The 17,706-nt window shown below is 43.0% G+C and overlaps 1 protein-coding gene across 1 annotated transcript in view; it reads left to right on the top strand.

Moving 5' to 3' along the window:
* MLH1 (mutL homolog 1) overlaps positions 1-17,706 on the top strand; it is a 55,859-nt gene that overhangs the window by 20,479 nt on the left and 17,674 nt on the right. The window contains exons 12-13 of the mRNA XM_036868603.1: positions 3,162-3,538; positions 5,268-5,416. Coding sequence (XP_036724498.1) covers positions 3,162-3,538; positions 5,268-5,416 — 526 coding nt within the window. The remainder of the gene's footprint in view (positions 1-3,161; positions 3,539-5,267; positions 5,417-17,706) is intronic.

Here is a 17,706-nt window from a genome sequence, read left to right as displayed (position 1 = left end):
GTGGGGTGTACGTGAGCCGTTGGAGCAGGAGCTGTGCAGGGGGGGCTGGCAGGTGGTTTTTATCCGTTGTTGTTGCTCAGCGCCCTTTACTGCTCCCTCCCCAAATATGTGCTAAGGCTCCCCCATGGGCAAGGTGCTGCTGGGTACGGTCTCCTCGAGTCTCCATCCCACGAGAGAGAAAAACAGAGACTTGGGAGGAGGGAGGAGGGGCTCTTGTCCTGCGCTTGGGCCTCAGAGATGTGAAAGAAGGGATGTGGAGCCTGGGCCCCCAAGGCTGAGAAGGAATTAGGTGGGCAGAAGGGGACGAGGAGTGCACAGGGCGTTTCTGGCAGAGGAAAGGACGAGGATACAGGCCTCGGGGAGAGGTGGGGATGGTTGCAAGAGAACAGGTGTTGAGGATCTGAATGCTCAGCATGCTGAGTCAGTGTTCTCTATGCTGGCTGCCACTAGAATCACCTGGGAACCGTTTAGATAATACCTGGGCCCTCCCCAAACCAGTAAATCAATCTCAGGGGGTGGGGACTGGGCATCAGTTTTTAAAAGCTTTGCTGGGTGCTGGCGTGTGCAGCCGGGGTTAAGCAACGCGGAGCCTGCGTGTTGAAGGCCTACGCTCACTGCAGAATTCAGGCCAGATCGAGAGGATTTTATCAGTAAGTTAAGGAGTTTAGACTTTGACTTGATGGGAATTGACGGGATCTGGTTTGCATTTTATGAAGAGGTCTCTGGCTGTGGCCTGGAGAGTGGATGGAAACCCACAGCGACTTGGGCGAAGTGGGGAGGGGGTCTGAGCAGAGGACGTGGCTCCATTCACTAATAGTTAAAAATATGGAATTGCCGGCACCTGGACCTGGGTTGGCTGGAGGGGAGTTGGGGGAGAGGCCCAGAGGAAGGGGTTCACCAGAGACCAGGAGGAGTCTGTCGCTCCACTGGGAAAAGAGCCTCAATTTCCCTCTTTGTCTGATCGTGCGTGAGGCAGATTCATTTAGTTAGATTGCATTTTATTTCCCGAAAGAACTCTGCATGGTCCTGACCAGTGTGTCTTTAGAAGGAAGGTGGGTTTCTGGATCAGAGGGCCTCCCTCTGTTGGTGCATTGCTCTGCGTGGAGGGCTGCAAACTCAGACTGTCCCTGCTCCTTTGGGGCCATCAGAACACCGTCTTGCTCTGCCAACAGCAGGTTGCCCTGGCTCCTGACCTTCTGGCTGTGGGTCACCTTCATCCTGCTCCCCAGCTTGTGCCTTGCACTCCACTCCAGGGGCCAGTACAGCAAGAGCCCTGGTTTGCTGTGAAGCCATTTGGTATGGAAATCGGGAACCCTGGCGACTCTTGCAGTTTGTTCCAACTCTGTCATATTGGACAAAGTATTTCACTTTTCAGGACTTTAAAATTACTGTCTGCAGAGTAGTTATGTTACTTTCTGCCTCCCAAAATCCACCTGTGGAAATTGCACAGGCAAATGAAGTAAGTGCATCGCAAGGGCTTTTTAAACTGTCCCAGGAGTGTTTTTCCTTTTTGAGCAGAGTTGCTACTTTAACTTTTAATTATTATTTAACTCTTTATTACTGAATCTTTCTAAGCACACAGAAAAGCAGGTAATACAGCAAATCTCCATGTACCTATCACCCAGTTTCAACAAACCATCAACACTTGGCCATCTTTGTTTTCTCTCTCCCTCTCCCACTTGAGGGTGGGGGATGGGGAGGAGTAGTTTTTAATTAATTCTTAATTTTAATTATTTATTTATTTATTTGGCTGCGTTGGGTCTTAGTTGCGGCACCCAGGATCTTCACTGCAGTACTCGGGCTTCTCTCTAGTTGTGGCATGTGGGTTTTCTCTCTCTAGTTGAGGTGCACGGGTTCAGTAGTTGTGGTGCACGAGCTTAGTTGCCCATGGCATGTGAGATCTTAGTTCCCTGACCGGGGATTGAACCCGAGTCCCCTGCATTGGAAGGCGGTTTCTTTACCACCGGACCACTGGGGAAGTCCCTGGGGAGGAGTATTTTAAAGCAGATTCCAGGCATTTATTTTTCCCCTAGTACTGCATTATGCATCTAAAAACGTTTTTTTTCCTTATACAATCACAGTGTCCTTTTACACCTAATACAATTAATAGTAGTAATACCATTTCATATCCAGTCCATATTCAGATACCCCAGTTGTTCAAAAAAATATCTTTTTATAAGAGTAGCTTTGTTCAGGAATTCCCTGGTGCTCCAGTGGTTAGGAGTCGGTGCTTTCACTGCCATGGGCCCAGGTTCAATCCCTGGTCGCAGAACTAAGATCCTGCAAGCCGTGTGGCATGGCCAAAAAAAAAAAAAGTAGCTTTGTTCAAATCTGTATCCAATCAAGTTCCACTCATTATATTTGGTTATGTCTCTTTGAAACTAGAAATATCACCCTACCTTTTTTGGTTATAGTTCTTATTAGCTTACTTTGAAGGTGTGCTGTAGAAAAATGCACATTTTGGGTTAGCCAATGCTTCTTCTTAGTGTCCTTTAATTTGTTTCAATCCTCCCCATTTCCTATAAACTGAAAATTAGATCTAGAGTTATGATTATATTCAGATTAAAAAAAATGTTTGCAAGAATTTGTGATAGATGATGCCATGTACTTTTTTTTAATAGATTTATTTATTTATGACTGCATTGGGTCTTCGTTGCTGCACGTGGGCTTTCTCTAGTTACGGCGAGTGGGGGCTACTCTGTTGAAGCGCGCAGTCTTCTCATTGTGGTGGCTTCTCTTGTTGCGGAGCACGGCCTCTAGGGGCGCAGGCTCAGTAGTTGTGGCTTGTGGGCTCAGTAGTTGTGGCTCATGGGCTCTAGAGCACAGGCTCAGTAGTTGTGGTGCACGGGCTTAGTTACTCCGTTGCATGTGGGATCTTCCGGACCAGAGCTCAAACCCGTGTCCCCTGCATTGGCAGGCGGATTTTTAACCACTGTGTCACCAGGGAAGCCCTCAAACCAGTTTTTAAATTATAAGGATTTAGCTGAATTTTTGAATTTTATATTTGTGTGTTTTTAATTTCATACTTCAAATTTTGGTCAGAATTGCTTCTATAATAATTCTGTAATGATATACCTGGTTCTAGCTTTTACTCCATTTTGGGACCTGTGCTTCTCTCCTTCATACACTGACTCTTCCCACTGTCTTCTTTTTTGACACAGACTTTACTACCAGGTCTTACTGGCCCGTCTGGGGAAGTGGTGAAATCCACAACAGGTGTGACCCTCTCGTCTACTGCTGGAAGTGGCGACAAGGTGTATGCCCACCAGATGGTCCGCACAGATTGCCGGGAGCAGAAACTCGATGCCTTCCTGCAGCCTGTGAGCAAGGCCCTATCCAGTCAGCCCCAGGCTGTTGTCCTAGAGGACAGGACAGCTGCTTCTAGTAGCGGGGCCAGGCAGCAGGATGAAGAGATGCTTGAACTCTCAGTTCCTGCTGAAGTGGCTGCCGAGAATCAGGGCTTGGAGGAGGATGCAACAAAGAGGACTGCAGACTCGTCAGAGAAGAGAGGGCCCTCTTCCAGCCCCGAGAACCCCAGGTATGGCCTTGTGGGAAAGCACAGCTTGCCTCCTTCGTTCTTTAATGAAACTGCCTTCTAACTTGGGCTGTCACAAACCCCTTGCATCTTCTCTCCCTGATTCGCCCTCTCCCTCCAATGGGTTGGTGCTTTGGCCTGGTCTACTGTTGGCCTTTGACCATGGCTTTAGAGTCACCCATCACAGTGACCTTTGAAATATCTTAAATGTCCATGATTCCAAACATTATTTAAAAACACATCAGAAAAAAAAAATCAGAAGATTTATTCTTTAACTTTAGTATTGAATTTTGATAAAGCCTCAACAGCAGAGGTGGCTGGAAAGGGGGGCCTAAAATATCCGGAGGATTCTTCCATCCTACTCCAAGCTGCTTTCACTCCTTTCAGAAGAACAGTTTCTCAGTTCAAATTATGAAACTCCCTGAAGTGCATGAGCTAGTGGTGACCGAGAGCTAGTGGTGACCGAGAGCTAGAGAGAGGGGGCAGGAACAGCCGTACTAGTGACTGTCAGTTAATTTTGAGCATCTTCAGTGTACACTCTGCGGGTGCTTCAAGGACATGTCACTGACATCTGTAAGGTGGATGTTCCTTATTTAGTGTGTGCGGGTACTGACCCCGGAGCTCAGGGTGAAGTCCTTTGCCCGAGGCCGCACGTCCCCCTGGTGGCTGACCACCGAAACCCTGGCTCTGATTGCCCAGTGGAACTTGGGTGAGTTTTTTAATTCTGGTTTGCTCACTTCCAAGTCAGTCTAGGGAGATGGCTTCTAAGGATTTGTTTTCAGAGAATAATAAAGGATGCTAACGTTCACTGAGCATCCACTGTGTGCCAGATACTTAATATGCATTATCTCAGTTAATGCTCTTAACAGCCCTGCTGGGAAGTGTGACATTTCTGTTGATCACTTGGGGACTTAATGCTACAAGCCATTTACCACACAGCAGAGGAATCTTTTTAAACCAGGAACCAGGGTGTCTCACTCCTTGCTGAAAACCAGTGCTTCCTGCAGCACTTGGGGTGAAGCCAGCCTGCCCGCCCCCAGCTCATCACTCTCCTCCCCTTCGTGGCGCTTTGGCCACGCTGCTCCAGTGCTGACCCGACCTCGCTGAGCTCTCACCCCTTTGCTCTTGCTGGTCCCTCGGCGCAGGAACTCTCTGGCTTCTTGTCACCCAGGTCTCAACTCGGATGTCGCCTCTTACCAGAGACCTTCTTTGTCCATTTAATCTAAAGTTCTCTCGCTTCCCCTTCATTCTGTTACCTTGTTTTATTTTCGTCACAGTATTTGTTGTTACCTAACATGATCTTTCTTCAGTTGCTATTTGACTCTGCCACTAGAAAGCCAGCATGGCGAGGGCAGGCACTTTGTCATGGCTGTGTGAGGTTGGTATTATAACTGTGCCCGATGGACGGATGGATGGAGGGCTGAGTGAATGAGATGTGGTGAGGTCAGCGCACTTGATCGAGGCCCTGCAGGTCTCTGGGCTGAGCCAGACTCCAAAGCCCTGCTGCCTGCAGTGGCCACTGCTAAGGCCTGAGGGGTGTCAGAGAAGCAGTATCTGGGAGGACATCCTGATCTGGCTGGCCGCCACCAGCACAGGGAGCCCTCCCCAGACGTGGAGAGCCGGCACAGAGAAGCTGCTCCCTTCTCCAAAATGCAAGGCACAAAATCTGACTGAGTTTGAAACAGTTTTTTTAAGATAGTTATGAGCTGCCAGTTCCTCGTTTACTTTGCAGAAAGAGACATCGGGAAGACTCTGATGTGGAAATGGTGGAGGATGCATCCCGAAAGGAAATGACAGCAGCTTGTACCCCCCGGAGAAGGATCATTAACCTCACCAGCATTCTGAGTCTCCAGGAAGATATCAGTGAGCAGGGACATGAGAGTACGTAAGTGCTGAGGGCTGCCTGCGACTCCCAGGGCCAGAACTACTAACGTGAAGGTTTGGGAAGTGCAGGAAGCGTTTGTGTTGGGACAGCTTCTGCAGTGTGCTGAGCAAACCTCTCTTCCTTTAGTAACCCACAGCAGCAGCAGCTGAAAAATAATTTTCAACTGGGAGAGAAGGGAAAAAGTAGTCTCTGTCTTTAGTTAGAATTAATTGGTACTCTCGTTAAACCAGAGGAGTCAGAGTAAAGTGGTCATTTAAATAATCTTCCGTTCGATTTCTGTCTTAGCTAAAAGCAGCACGGGCTGCCCTGGGTGTGCTGTTGCTGAAAGTGCACAGGCTCTGGGGGGCCCTAGTTTGTATCCGGGCACTACTGCTTCTGTTGTGTGACCTTAGACTCGTGACCTAACCTTTCCGTGACTCAATTTTTCCTCATCTGTAAAATGAGATTAATTTTACGCTTGAAGATTATTGTGCTGATTAGAGAGAAATGTAAGTAAAACACTTGGTACAGAGTAAGGAGTCAATAGATATTTTTATATCCTAAAGATAAAGTGAAAAATCATTATCTTCCTCAGAAATAGCTTTCAGAACACCTGAGTATAGAACTCCATTTGAGTCCCCATTACTCCAAAACTAACTTTATGGTTTTAGTAACAAAAGGGGGCTCGTCACCTCCCAGGGGTGAACTGACACAGGGACTGAGGTGTGTGATAGTGACTTGGCCATAATAGCAGTCCTGACCCCACTTGCTGAGCCACAGTCGTGCTCCAGGTGGAGCCATCATTGCTGGGCTCCACTGGGCGGCTCTGCACTTGAGTCTACACAGTTTAGCCCTGGCCTTGCCGTTTTTCATCTACTACACATTTCTTGATTAAACAAGTTAACATTTTATAGCAGTGTTGAAATTTATCTTAAAATATGACAACCTGGACTTCTAAAAGAAATGAGTGGGGAATCCCCTGTCAGTCCAGTGGTTAGGACTCCACGCTTTCACTGCTGAGGGCCCAGGTTTGATCCCTGGTCAGGGACCTGAGATTCCACAAGCTGTGCGGCGTGGCCAAGGAGCAATTTAGTGCCTTTCCCACTGACTCTTAGTCTCCTAAACAGCTGCTCTGACTCAGAGGCCCCTTACGTCTTCTCTCTCTGTCACTGCTTGTTTGAATGAATGCAGGAAGGCCTCAGTTTGCCTTTCCTTGCCCGTTCTTTCTTTTCTTCACACTCTGGGCCTTTGTGTGTCTGCATGTGGGGAAAGCCATAGGGGGCCTGTTCCCTTGGAAGGCTACACGCTTCCTGTGACTAAGGCCTTGCAACTTGCATACGGCGCTGCCAGTTGGCTTCTGATTTCTGTTTCCGTTAAGATTTGCTCCCGTTGCTCTTTCCCTCTGTTATTGGCCTTCAAGCTGGGAGCTTTTAAAACCATTTTAAATAATTAAGAGGAAGGTGGGCCATGACTTGATTTATTTAGCAGCCTTCCTCACAGTTGCTTAATTGACAGACTCCCTCAGATTTGGAATTTACTGAGTTTTCTTTAAGGATTTGTATTCCTTATGCAAAACAGGCTATTTAAAGTTATAATTTCAATAAATTTCTGTATAGTTGCAAACTATTTTCAGTGCAGTACAAAGCTAACCGGCACCAAGTTTGGTCAGGTTTGGAGTTCATTGATGAAGTGTTGATGAATCTAAATGTTCTGAAATTGTATGTTCATGAGTGCTACCTCATTTAATTCTAGAATAGTCTTGTGAGGGAGGCAGAGCAGATACTGTTATCTCTGTTTTAAAGATAAGGAAATGGAAGATGGAGAGGACAGATTAGTTGGAAAATCCCTAAAAGGCAAAACTGGCCTGGGTGCCTGCCCTGTGGAGGGTGGGTCGCTACTGGTGTGGCCTGAATCAGAGACGCTAGCCCAGTATTTAGGTGCAAAACTAGGTCAGCTGCTCTAGATCACATGTTGGGATGAGCACAGCGTGTGATCCCTGATCCCTCAGACTGAGGCTGTTTTCAGACATGCAGGGTAGGGTCTTACAGAGGGAGTCCCAGTCCTGGTGTGGGGAGTGGGGTGAGCACTTTGGAGCCAGGAGGACTCTGCTGAAGCCCATGCCAGCTACACCATTCCGTAGCCACTCAGAAGTCTGTTCACCTTTGTGGGGCCTTTCCCTGCTCTGTGAAATGGTGCTCCTGCTACCGCCCTTACCGGGCTGTTGTGGCGAACACCTGAGACGCCATGTGCAAAGGTGGGGGTGGGGCGCGCTGCCTCGGGCTCTGCCCACCGCATCTGTTGATGCGGCCCCAAGCAGGGGTGCTGCTTGTCTCTGAGTTGAATGCCTACGGGGATTTCTCTGAAGCTCAGATCTGGGGAGGCAGGCCAGAGCCTGGCTGTGCCCCCATAGAGCTGTGACCCTGGCCCAGGAAGGAAGTAAGATGCTTTCCTTTAACGACATTCTTAATTGCACTTATTTGTGTGATTATTTCATCGTGGTACCTGGCAGAGTGCCTGGCTCGGGGACTCAGGAGATCTTTGCTGAAGGAGGGATTGGGAGGAGCCGCCTCGGAGGGGAAGCCCTGGAATCTATTTTTGAGGGACGTCAGAGTTGAATGCTCCGTCAGACAACTCTGGAGTCTGTGGATTTACCCAGTCCTCCTGGGTATACTTTCAAGCAACAAATGAGGTTAATTTCCGGCCCAGTATCCTGTCACGTGTTCCGTGGAATTAGGCTTATCCTGGATTAATAATGACTAAGTTACTTATTGCCAGTCACATAATTTTGATCTGTTAAGGAGGATGAGGAATGTCATAAGTTATTTGCTATCGCTTGAATCTGAAAATGTGCTTAACATTTCATCCACAACTTTATTTTCTTGATCTTTGGTGAACAGTCCTGGCCTTAAGTGTACACACTCTTCTATGGTTTGTCACCACGTGACAGCTTCTTTTGGTTCAAGAAGTCAGTTCGGGGGCTTTCCTGGTGGCGCAGTGGTTCAGAATCCGCCTGCCAATGCAGGGGACACGGGTTCGAGCCCTGGTCCAGGAAGATCCCACATGCCGCTGAGCAACTAAGCCCGTGCGCCACAACTACTGAGCCTGCGCTCTAGAGCCCGCGCACTGCAACTACTGAAGCCCCCATGCCACAACTACTGAAGCCCACACGCCTAGAGCCCGTGCTCTGCAACAAGAGAAGCCACCGCAATGAGAAGCCCACACACCGCAACGAAGAGTAGCCCCCGCTCGCCGCAACTAGAGAAAGCCCATGCGCAGCAACGAAGACCCAATGCAGCCAAAAATAAATGATAATTAATAAAAATAAATATTAAAAAAATCTTGAAAAAAAAAAAAACCCAGAAGTCAGTTCAGCAGACATTGCACCACGCCGAGCCCCGAGGCAGAAAATGCATTGAATGCACTCAAGCCCCTGTCTTAAAGGAGTCCACACTGTTGGGGGGTGGGGAGGTGTTTGGTAAATTGCAGGCTGTGACATAAGGTAGAATGAGGGACATTCTGGAACAGAGACAGAGGCCGCGTCACCAGGGTGACAGGGTGACATCTGCCTGGAAGGGCTGCTTGATCAGCTCAGGCAGCAGCCAGAGGCCCTGGCGCCCGGGGGCTGCCAGGAAGGAAGCTCCACACATGGCCCTTAGGAACCAGAGGACAGCTCACCCTTCCTTCAGGTGGCTTTACTTGCTGCTTCTCAGAGAACGTGCTGAGACCCTAGGCTGCCGTTGTGAACTCGGATGTGTGGTTTGGCTTTGAAGCACAAAGGATTTGGTCCTATTTTGCTGCTGGCAGAATGGCAGGGAAACGCCCGCAGACCTCCAGTGCTGTGGGCGTAACTAGGAGAGGAATGAAGCACAGGTTCTAGAGGTCCTGATGGGAGGCCGGAATGGGTGCAAGCAGCCTCACGGAGCCCAGGGAGGAGAAGCCCTGCCTGTCCTCCTTGTCCACCTCCTGCCTGGATGGAGCCCCTGCAGGGAGCCAGCGCCCCCCTCGCGGCCACCTGGCCAGGCTGGGCCTTGGTGGCCTGTGGATGCGTCAGAGCTTTGATGAAAAATCTGTATGGAAAAATCTCTGACCCTTTTTTAGTAAATTACACTGCTTCTCTTTCCTCCAGTGCCTCATTATTCAGGATTATTTGATGTTCTCCAGCTTCTAAGATAATCATTTTCCACCTACGCAGGACATCCTGTAGAGACATTGAGTTTCCAGTGGGAACAGAGGAGAACACTTATTCTAAAAATGAGGAAAATAAGCCTCTTTCTGCGGGGGGGAGCAGAGAGTGTTGCAGAAATTATGTAACAATGTGAGAACTCATGTGTGGTGTCCAAGCTTAAAAAAAAAGTACAGTAAAAATGTGATGTACAGGCTTATGGCTGTCCCCAGACCTTTGCCCTGCTGTCTCCACCCCCTGTCCCCATTTGTGGTGGTATGTTTACTTCTTCCATTAAATATATATGTATGTACACATACACACACTCAGATAAATTAGTAGACGCAAAATCATGCTTATGAAACATAAGTAGGATCTACAGGAGAAAACAAATGAACGCTAACTTAAAGGAACGGCTCGTTGCCATCACCTGTGCAGCCCTGTGTGCTCTTTCCCTGTCCAGCCCCTTCCCTCCTCCCTTAGGGTAACTGTGACCCTACATTTTGTGATTATTATTTCCTTTCTTTTATTATAGTTTTACCACCCATATTTGTAGCCCTACAAAATTTATTGTTTGTACAAATTTTAAACTTTGTATAAAGGGAATTATATTTTTCTGCAATGTATATAAGTATACACATATTCCTAAAATTCATCCATCTTGCTACGTTCCGGTTTACTTTTTCTGCTTGTAATAGATTCCACTTCCTGACTTTGCCACATGTTTAGTCACTCATTCTGCTATGGAAGGACATGTGGGGGAGTCCAGGGGCGTCACCCCTGCCTCTCAGCCCCCAGCCCCTTTCCTGGACCTGAGCAGATCAGGAACTTGGCACACTGGCCGGGAAGCTCTGTGCAGGGTAAGACACACACTTAGAGTTACTGCTGGCTTGTAAAGTGACAGCTTGTTTTCCAAACGGGTCGCTAAGTGTGTGGTCCCACCAGCAGTGTGGAGAGTTGCTTTGCTCCACTGTTTCTCCAGTGTTTGATATTGTCAGACTTTTTACCAGTTCGGTGTTTGTGAAATGGTGTCTAACGGTGGTTTTCATTCGTGTTTCCCTGATCACTGATAAAGCTGAGTAGGTGTATTTCCTCTTCTCTTAAGTGCCTGTTCTAGTTTTCTGCTCATGTTTCTGTTGGCTGATTTTAGAAGTTCTTTATATGTTTATTCTAGACAGTAATCAGTTACATGAAAATATCTTCCTTCAGTTTGGGGCTCATGTGGCATTTTTTTATGAATGCTTCCCCCCCCCCCCGCCATATATATATTTTTAAATTTTTAAATTTTATTATTATTTTTTAACATTTTATTTTATATTGGAGTATAGTTGATTAACAATGTTATGTTAGTTTCAGGTGTACAGCAAAGTGATTCAGTTATATATATCTAAAGAATAGATATATTTTTCTAGTCTTTTTCAAATTTTTTTCCCATTTAGGTTATTACAGAGTATTGAGCAGAGTTCCCTGTGCTATACAGTAGGTCCTTATTAGTTATTTATTTTAAATATAGCAGTGTGGGCATGTCAATCCCAAACTCCCAGTCTATCCCTCCCTGCCAAGTTTGTTCTCTAAGTCTGTGAGTCTGTTTCTATTTTGAAAATAAGTTCGTTTGTATCATTTTTTTTAGATTCTGTATATAAGTGATATCATATGATATTTATCTTTTGCTGTCTAACTTCCTTCACTTAGTATGATAATCTATAGTTGCATCCATGTTGCTGCAAATGTCATTATTTCATTCTTTTTAATGGCTGAGTAATATTCCACTGTATGTATGTGCCACATCTTCTTTATGCATTCATCTCTCGATGGACATTTAGGTTGCTTCCATGTCACAGCTACTGTGAATAGTGCTGCTATAAACATTGGGGTGCATGTATCCTTTTGAACCATGTTTTTCTCCGGATGTATGCCCAGGAGTGGGATCGCTAGATCATATGCTAGCTCTGTTTTTGGTTTCTTAAGGAATCTCCATACTGTTCTCCATAGTGGCATGTACCAATTTACATTCCCACCAGCAGTCTAGGAGGGTTCCCTTTTCTCCACACCCTCTCCAGCATTTGGTATTTGTAGACTTTTTGATGATGGCTATTCTGACTGGTGTGAGGTGATATCTCGTTGTAGTTTTGATTTGCATTTCTTTAATAATTAGTGATGTTGAACATCTTTTCATGTGCCTCTTGCCCATCTGTATGTCTTCTTTGAAGAAATGTCTATTTCGGTCTTCTGCCCATTTTTTGATTGGGTTGTTTGTTTGTTTTTTTTTTTGCTATTGAGCCGCATGAGCTGTTTGTAAATTTTGGAGATTAATTGCTTGTCGGTCGCATTGTTTGCAGATATTTTCTCCCATTCTGTGGGGTTGTCTTCTCGTTTTGTTTATAGTTTTCTTTGCTGTGCAAAAGCCTTTGAGTTTAATTAGGTCCCACTTGTTTATTTTTGTTTTTATTTCCATTACTCTAGAAGATGTATCAAAAAAGATATTGCTGCGATTTATGTCAGAGTGTTCTGCCTATGTTTTCCTCTAAGAGTTTTATAGTATCCAGTCTTACTCAAAATGGGTTAAAGACCTAAATATATGTCTTCTTTGGCAAAATGTCTATTTAGGTTTTCTGCCCATTTTTTGATTGGGTTGTTTAGTTTTTTTTTTTTTTTTTTTTTATTCACACACACACACACTGTATTTTATTTTTACAAGACATAAATAGACTGACACCAAGCATTGTACATGGATGACCACAACAAAAGCAACAATGATTGCAATTACCAAACATGAAACACACTCATACTATGTCATAATATTGACATTCAGTCCAGTAATCCTCCACTGTAACAGCTCCTTTACTTTGCAGTGAAAATTGATTTGTATATTCTTTGCCTCTGAGTCCTTGTGGGATTTTTTTTTTTTTTTAAATTCAGACAGAAAGTCACAAAAATTATACTCATCCTCATCAGTTCACTCAGTCCCATGTAATTAATTTTTTTTTCATCTTGATCTTTTGTTAGCACTTTTATGAGTTCATCAGTTTTTCATTAGAGTTCTGAAAATGCTTATTCATTCAGTTCAGCAGTACAGTCAGTTACCAGAAACCTGTACTTGTCAGAGTCTTTTCCATGAATTTCTTGAAGATGAAACCCTTTTATAGGAACATATTTGCAAAATCATCAGAGTACACCCAGGACTGTCTGTAAATGACAAAGACTTAAAAATGACCACGGTTAAAGATTTGATGAAAGTTCATAATAATGCAGTTGACAAGAAAATTAGTTATTTCTGAGATATACATTTTAAAGTAATAACTAGGATTATTACTTATAACATTATACCAGAACATATAAGATTTTTAGAAATTTCATGTAATGTCTGAAACATTTATATTAACATATTTCCATACATATTTCCATACAAATACAAATATAAGATTTTTAGAAATTTCATGTAATGTCTGAAACATTTATATTAACATATTTCCATACATATTTCCATACAAATACAAATATAAGATTTTTAGAAATTTCATGTAATGTCTGAAACATTTATATTAACATATTTCCATACAAATAACCCAATGAAAGTTTAGTATTAGTTGTTTTGTTTGTTTTTTTATACTGCAGGTTCTTATTAGGCATCAGTTTCATACACATCAGTGTATACATGTCAATCCCAATTGCCCAATCCAGCACACCACCATCCCCACCTCACCGCAGTTTTCCCCCCTTGGTGTCCATATGACCATTCTCTACATTTGTGTCTCAACTTCTGCCCTGCAAACTGGCTCATCTGTACCATTTTTCTAGGTTCCGCATACATGCATTAATATACGATATTTGTTTTTCTCTTTCTGACTTACTTCACTCTGTATGACAGTCTCTAGATCCATCCATGTCTCAACAAATGACTCAATTTCGTTCCTTTTTATGGCTGAGTAATATTCCATTGTATATATGTACCACAACTTCTTTATCCATTCGTCTGTTGATGGGCATTTAGGTTGCTTCCATGACCTGGCTATTGTAAATAGTGCTGCAATGAACATTCGGGTGCATGTGTCTTTTTGAATTACGGTTTTCTCTGGGTATATGCCCAGTAGTGGGATTGCTGGGTCATATGGTAATTCTATTTTTAGTTTTTTAAGGAACCTCCATACTGCTCTCCATAGTGGCTGTATCAATTTACATTCCCACCAACAGTGCAAGAGGGTTCCCTTTTCTCCACACCCTCTCCAGCATTTGTTGTTTGTAGATTTTCTGATGATGCCCATTCTAACAGGAGTGAGGTGATACCTCATTGTAGTTTTGATTTGCATTTCTCTAATAATTAGTGATGTTGAGCATCTTTTCATGTGCTTCGTGGCCATCTGTATGTCTTCTTTGGAGAAATGTCTATTTAGGTCTTCTGCCCATTTTTGGATTGGGGTGTTTGTTTCTTTGATATTGAGCTGAATGAGCTGTTTATATATTTTGGAGATTAATCCTTTGTCCGTTGATTCATTTGCAAATATTTTCTCCCATTCTGAGGGTTGTCTTTTCGTCTTGTTTATGGTTTCCTTTGCTGTGCAAAAGCTTTGAAGTTTCATTAGGTCCCATTTGTTTATTTTTGTTTTTATTTCCATTACTCTAGGAGGTGGATCAAAAAAGATCTTGCTGTGATTTATGTCAAAGAGTGTTCTTCCTATGTTTTCCTCTAAGAGTTTTATAGTGTCCAGTCTTATATTTAGGTCTCTAATCCATTTTGAGTTTATTTTTGTGTATGGTGTTAGGGAGTATTCTAATTTCATTCTTTTACATGTAGCTGTCCAGTTTTCCCAGCACCACTTATTGAAGAGACTGTCTTTTCTCCATTGTATATCTTTGCCTCCTTTGTCATAGATTAGTTGACCATAGGTGCGTGGGTTAATCTCTGGGCTTTCTATCTTGTTCCATTGATCTATGTTTCTGTTTTTGTGCCAGTACCATACTGTCTTGATTACTGTAGCTTTGTAGTATAGTCTGAAGTCTGGGAGTCTGATTCCTCCAGCTCCATTTTTTTCCCTCAAGACTGCTTTGGCTATTCGGGGTCTTTTGTGTCTCCATACAAATTTTAAGATGATTTGTTCTAGCTCCGTAAAAAATGCCATTGGTAATTTGATAGGGATTGCATTGAATCTGTAGATTGCTTTGGGTAGTATACTCATTTTCACAATGTTGATTCTTCCAATCCAAGAACATGGTATATCTCTCCATCTGTTGGTATCATCTTTAATTTCTTTCATCAGTGTCTTATAGTTTTCTGCATACAGGTCTTTCGTCTCCCTAGGTAGGTTTATTCCTAGGTATTTTATTCTTTTTGTTGCAATGGTAAATGGGAGTGTTTCCATAATTTCTCTTTCAGATTTTTCATCATTAGTGTATAGGAATGCAAGAGATTTCTGTGCATTAATTTTGTATCCTGCAACTTTACCATATTCATTAATCAGCTCTAGCAGTTTTCTGGTGGCAGTTTTAGGATTCTCTATGTATAGTATCATGTCATCCGCAAACAGTGACAGTTTTACTTCTTCTTTTCCAATTTGTATTCCTTTTATTTCTTTTTCTTCTCTGATTGCCGTAGCTAGGACTTCCAGAACTATGTTGAATAATAGTGGTGAGAGTGGACATCCTTGTCTCGTTCCTGATCTTAGAGGAAATGCTTTCAGTTTTTCACCATTGAGAATGATGTTTGCTGTGGGTTTGTCATATATGGCCTTTATTATGTTGAGGTAGGTTCCCTCTATGCCCACTTTCTGGAGAGTTTTTATCAGAAATGGGTGTTGAATTTTGTCAAAAGCTTTTTCTGCATCTATTGAGATGATCATATGGTTTTTATTCTTCAATTTGTTAATATGGTGTATCACATTGATTGATTTGCGTATATTGAAGAATCCTTGCATCCCTGGGATAAATCCCACTTGATCGTGGTGTATGATCCTTTTAATGTGTTGCTGGATTCTGTTTGCTAGTATTTTGTTGAGGATTTTTGCATCTATATTCATCAGTGATATTGGTCTGTAATTTTCTTTTTTTGTAGTGTCTTTGTCTGGTTTTGGTATCAGGGTGATGGTGGCCTCATAGAATGAGTTTGGGAGTGTTCCTTCCTCTGCAATTTTTTGGAAGAGTTTGAGAAGGATGGGTGTTAGCTCTTCTCTAAATGTTTGATAGAATTCACCTGTGAAGCCATCTGGTCCTGGACTTTTGTTTGTTGGAAGATTTTTAATCACAGTTTCAATTTCATTACTTGTGATTGGTCTGTTCATATTTTCTGTTTCTTCCTGATTCAGTCTGGGAAGGTTATACCTTTCTAAGAATTTGTCCATTTCTTCCAGGTTGTCCATTTTATTGGCATAAAGTTGCTTGTAGTAGTCTCTTAGGATGCTTTGTATTTCTGTGGTGTCTGTTGTAACTTCTCCTTTTTCATTTCTGATTTTATTGATTTGAGTCCTCTCCCTCTTTTTCTTGATGAGTCTGGCTAATGGCTTATCAATTTTGTTTATCTTCTCAAAGAACCAGCTTTTAGTTTTATTGATCTTTGCTATTGTTTTCTTTGTTTCTATTTCATTTATTTCTGCTCTGATCTTTATGATTTCTTTCCTTCTGCTAACTTTGGGTTTTGTTTGTTCTTCTTTCTCTAGTTTCTTTAGGTGTAAGGTTAGATTGTTTACTTGAGATTTTTCTTGTTTCTTTAGGTAGGCTTGTATAGCTATAAACTTCCCTCTTAGAACCGCTTTTGCTGCATCCCATAGGTTTTGGGTCGTCGTGTTTTCATTGTCATTTGTCTCTAGGTATTTTTTGATTTCCTCTTTGATTTCTTCAGTGATCTCTTGGTTATTTAGTAACGTATTGTTTAGCCTCCATGTGTTTGTCCTTTTTACGTTTTTTTCCCTGTAATTCATTTCTAATCTCATAGCGTTGTGGTCAGAAAAGATGCTTGATATGATTTCAATTTTCTTAAATTTACTGAGGCTTGATTTGTGACCCAAGATGTGATCTATCCTGGAGAATGTTCCGTGCGCACTTGAGAAGAACGTGTAATCTGCTGTTTTTGGATGGAATGTCCTATATATATCAATTAAATCTATCTGGTCTATTGTGTCATTTAAAGCTTCTGTTTCCTTATTTATTTTCATTTTGGATGATCTGTCCATTGGTGTAAGTGAGGTGTTAAAGTCCCCCACTATTATTGTGTTACTGTCGATTTCCTCTTTTATAGCTGTTAGCAGTTGCCTTATGTATTGAGGTGCTCCTGTGTTGGGTGCATATATATTTATAATTGTTATATCTTCTTCTTGGATTGATCCCTGGATCATTATGTAGTGTCCTTCCTTGTCTCTTGTAACATTCTTTATTTTAAAGTCTATTTTATCTGATATGAGTATAGCTACTCCAGCTTTCTTTTGATTTCCATTTGCATGGAATATCTTTTTCCATCCCCTCACTTTCAGTCTGTATGTGTCCCTAGGTCTAAAGTGGGTCTCTTGTAGACAGCATATATATGGGTCTTGTTTTTGTATCCATTCAGCCAGTCTATGTCTTTTGGTTGGGGCATTTAATCCATTCACGTTTAAGGTAATTATCGATATGTATGTTCCTATGACCATTTTCTTAATTGTTTTGGGTTTGTCTTTGTAGGTCCTTTTCTTCTCTTGTGTTTCCCACTTAGAGAAGTTCCTTTAGCGTTTGTTGTAGAGCTGGTTTGGTGGTGCTGAATTCTCTTAGCTTTTGCTTGTCTGCAAAGCTTTTGATTTCTCCATCAAATCTAAATGAGATCCTTGCCGGGTAGAGTAATCTTGGTTGTAGGTTCTTCCCTTTCATCACTTTAAGTATATCATGCCACTCCCTTCTGGCTTGCAGAGTTTCTGCTGAGAAATCAGCTGTTAACCTTATGGGAGTTCCTTTGTATGTTATTTGTCGTTTTTCCCTTGCTGCTTTCAATAATTTTTCTTTGTCTTTAATTTTTGCCACTTTGATTACTATGTGTCTTGGCGTGTTTCTCCTTGGGTTTATTCTGTATGGGACTCTCTGCGCTTCCTGGACTTGGGTGGCTATTTCCTTTCCCATGTTAGGGAAGTTTTCGACTATAATCTCTTCAAATATTTCTCTGGTCCTTTCTCTCTCTCTTCTCCTTCTGGG

Source organism: Balaenoptera musculus, chromosome 11 (assembly GCF_009873245.2).
Source record: "Balaenoptera musculus isolate JJ_BM4_2016_0621 chromosome 11, mBalMus1.pri.v3, whole genome shotgun sequence".
In the NCBI taxonomy this organism is placed as follows: Eukaryota; Metazoa; Chordata; class Mammalia; order Artiodactyla; family Balaenopteridae; genus Balaenoptera; species Balaenoptera musculus.
The sequence above is the reverse complement of the archived record's forward strand: the minus strand, read 5'-3'. Positions and strand labels throughout refer to the sequence as shown.